Source organism: Cyprinodon variegatus, unplaced genomic scaffold (assembly GCF_000732505.1).
Source record: "Cyprinodon variegatus isolate N-32 unplaced genomic scaffold, C_variegatus-1.0 Scaffold105, whole genome shotgun sequence".
NCBI classification, from domain to species: Eukaryota; Metazoa; Chordata; class Actinopteri; order Cyprinodontiformes; family Cyprinodontidae; genus Cyprinodon; species Cyprinodon variegatus.
This window is the reverse complement of record NW_015150558.1, coordinates 427,100-428,227: the sequence shown is the minus strand read 5'-3', so window position 1 is coordinate 428,227 and position 1,128 is coordinate 427,100. Positions and strand designations below refer to the sequence as shown.

Here is a 1,128-nt window from a genome sequence, read left to right as displayed (position 1 = left end):
GTTCACTGTACTCAAATGGCCTCCAGCGTCACCAGATCTCAATCCAATAGAGCATCTTTGGGATGAGGTGGAACGGGAGATTCGAATCATGGGTGTGCAGCCGACAAATCTACGGCAACTGTGTGATGCCATCATGTCAATATGGACCAAACTCCCTGAGGAATGCTTCCAGCACCTTGTTGAATCTATGCCACCAAGAATTGAGGCAGTTCTGAAGGCAAAAGGGGGTCCAACCCGTTACTAGCATGGGGTACCTAACAAAGTGGCCGGTGAGTGTATTTTCAGCAAATAAGATGGTTACCAGCCAAGAGTATCTAAACCACGTTTAATGTCAAACACGTTCACCTTTTGTCCGAGTTATCCTGCTTGGAACTAGTGTGAACTCGTCAAATCTATAGACGATCTCAGTTTCCTAAGGTTCCAAGGGTCGATGTTTCCGCCGGATCGTTTTCAGGGAAACACAAACGTCCGTGTCATCAGCAGCGGAGGATGTTGTTTACCTCAGAATAAAATACTTTCATATAATACTTTTTTTTCCTTCAAATGCTCTTTGTACCAAATCAGCAGAGAAGCTCTGTCACCTCCACTAAGCTGACGCGTCACTAGCGGCTTGTTGTCGTCACCCGGAAGTCTCAGTGTGTGTTTGCAGTTCAGCTAGCAGCATGGATGCTAGCTGGGAAACGCTCACTAACAGCGAGGAGGATTCAGACCCAGATGTGGAGCTGGAAATGGATAAAATGACGATTTACGGTAAAAATCTCGCTCTTTCAAACAGATTCATTGGTTTGAAGCTCGGTTTGGTTTCATTGCGACAGAAAGAGAAACTTTCAGTAAACCGAAACTTTCAGGCTCCTGCGGTGAGAAACGTTTTACTCTCATCAAACTAAATAAAATCAAAACTTTTACAGTTTGTTCATCAGTAATTATTAAATCAATCCCTTACAAATTTTAAATTTCACTTTTTATTTTTCATATTTTAATTTTTTAAATCCCAAAATTCCTTCGTTTTAAGATTAAGAAAATTCCAATAATTTTTGATTATTTTGTTTTTATTTGAAAATTATTTATATCAATAATAAATATTTAAATTAAATTAAATTTATTCCTATAGTGCCAATAAAAACATGT

At 39.2% G+C, this 1,128-nt stretch overlaps 1 protein-coding gene across 1 annotated transcript in view; it reads left to right on the top strand.

The window, feature by feature from the left end:
- Positions 1-465: 465 nt before the first annotated feature.
- Positions 466-1,128, top strand: part of rnf214 (ring finger protein 214) — a 9,839-nt gene continuing 9,176 nt past the window's right edge. The window contains exon 1 of the mRNA XM_015374536.1: positions 466-750. Coding sequence (XP_015230022.1) covers positions 663-750 — 88 coding nt within the window. The 5' untranslated portion in view covers positions 466-662. The remainder of the gene's footprint in view (positions 751-1,128) is intronic.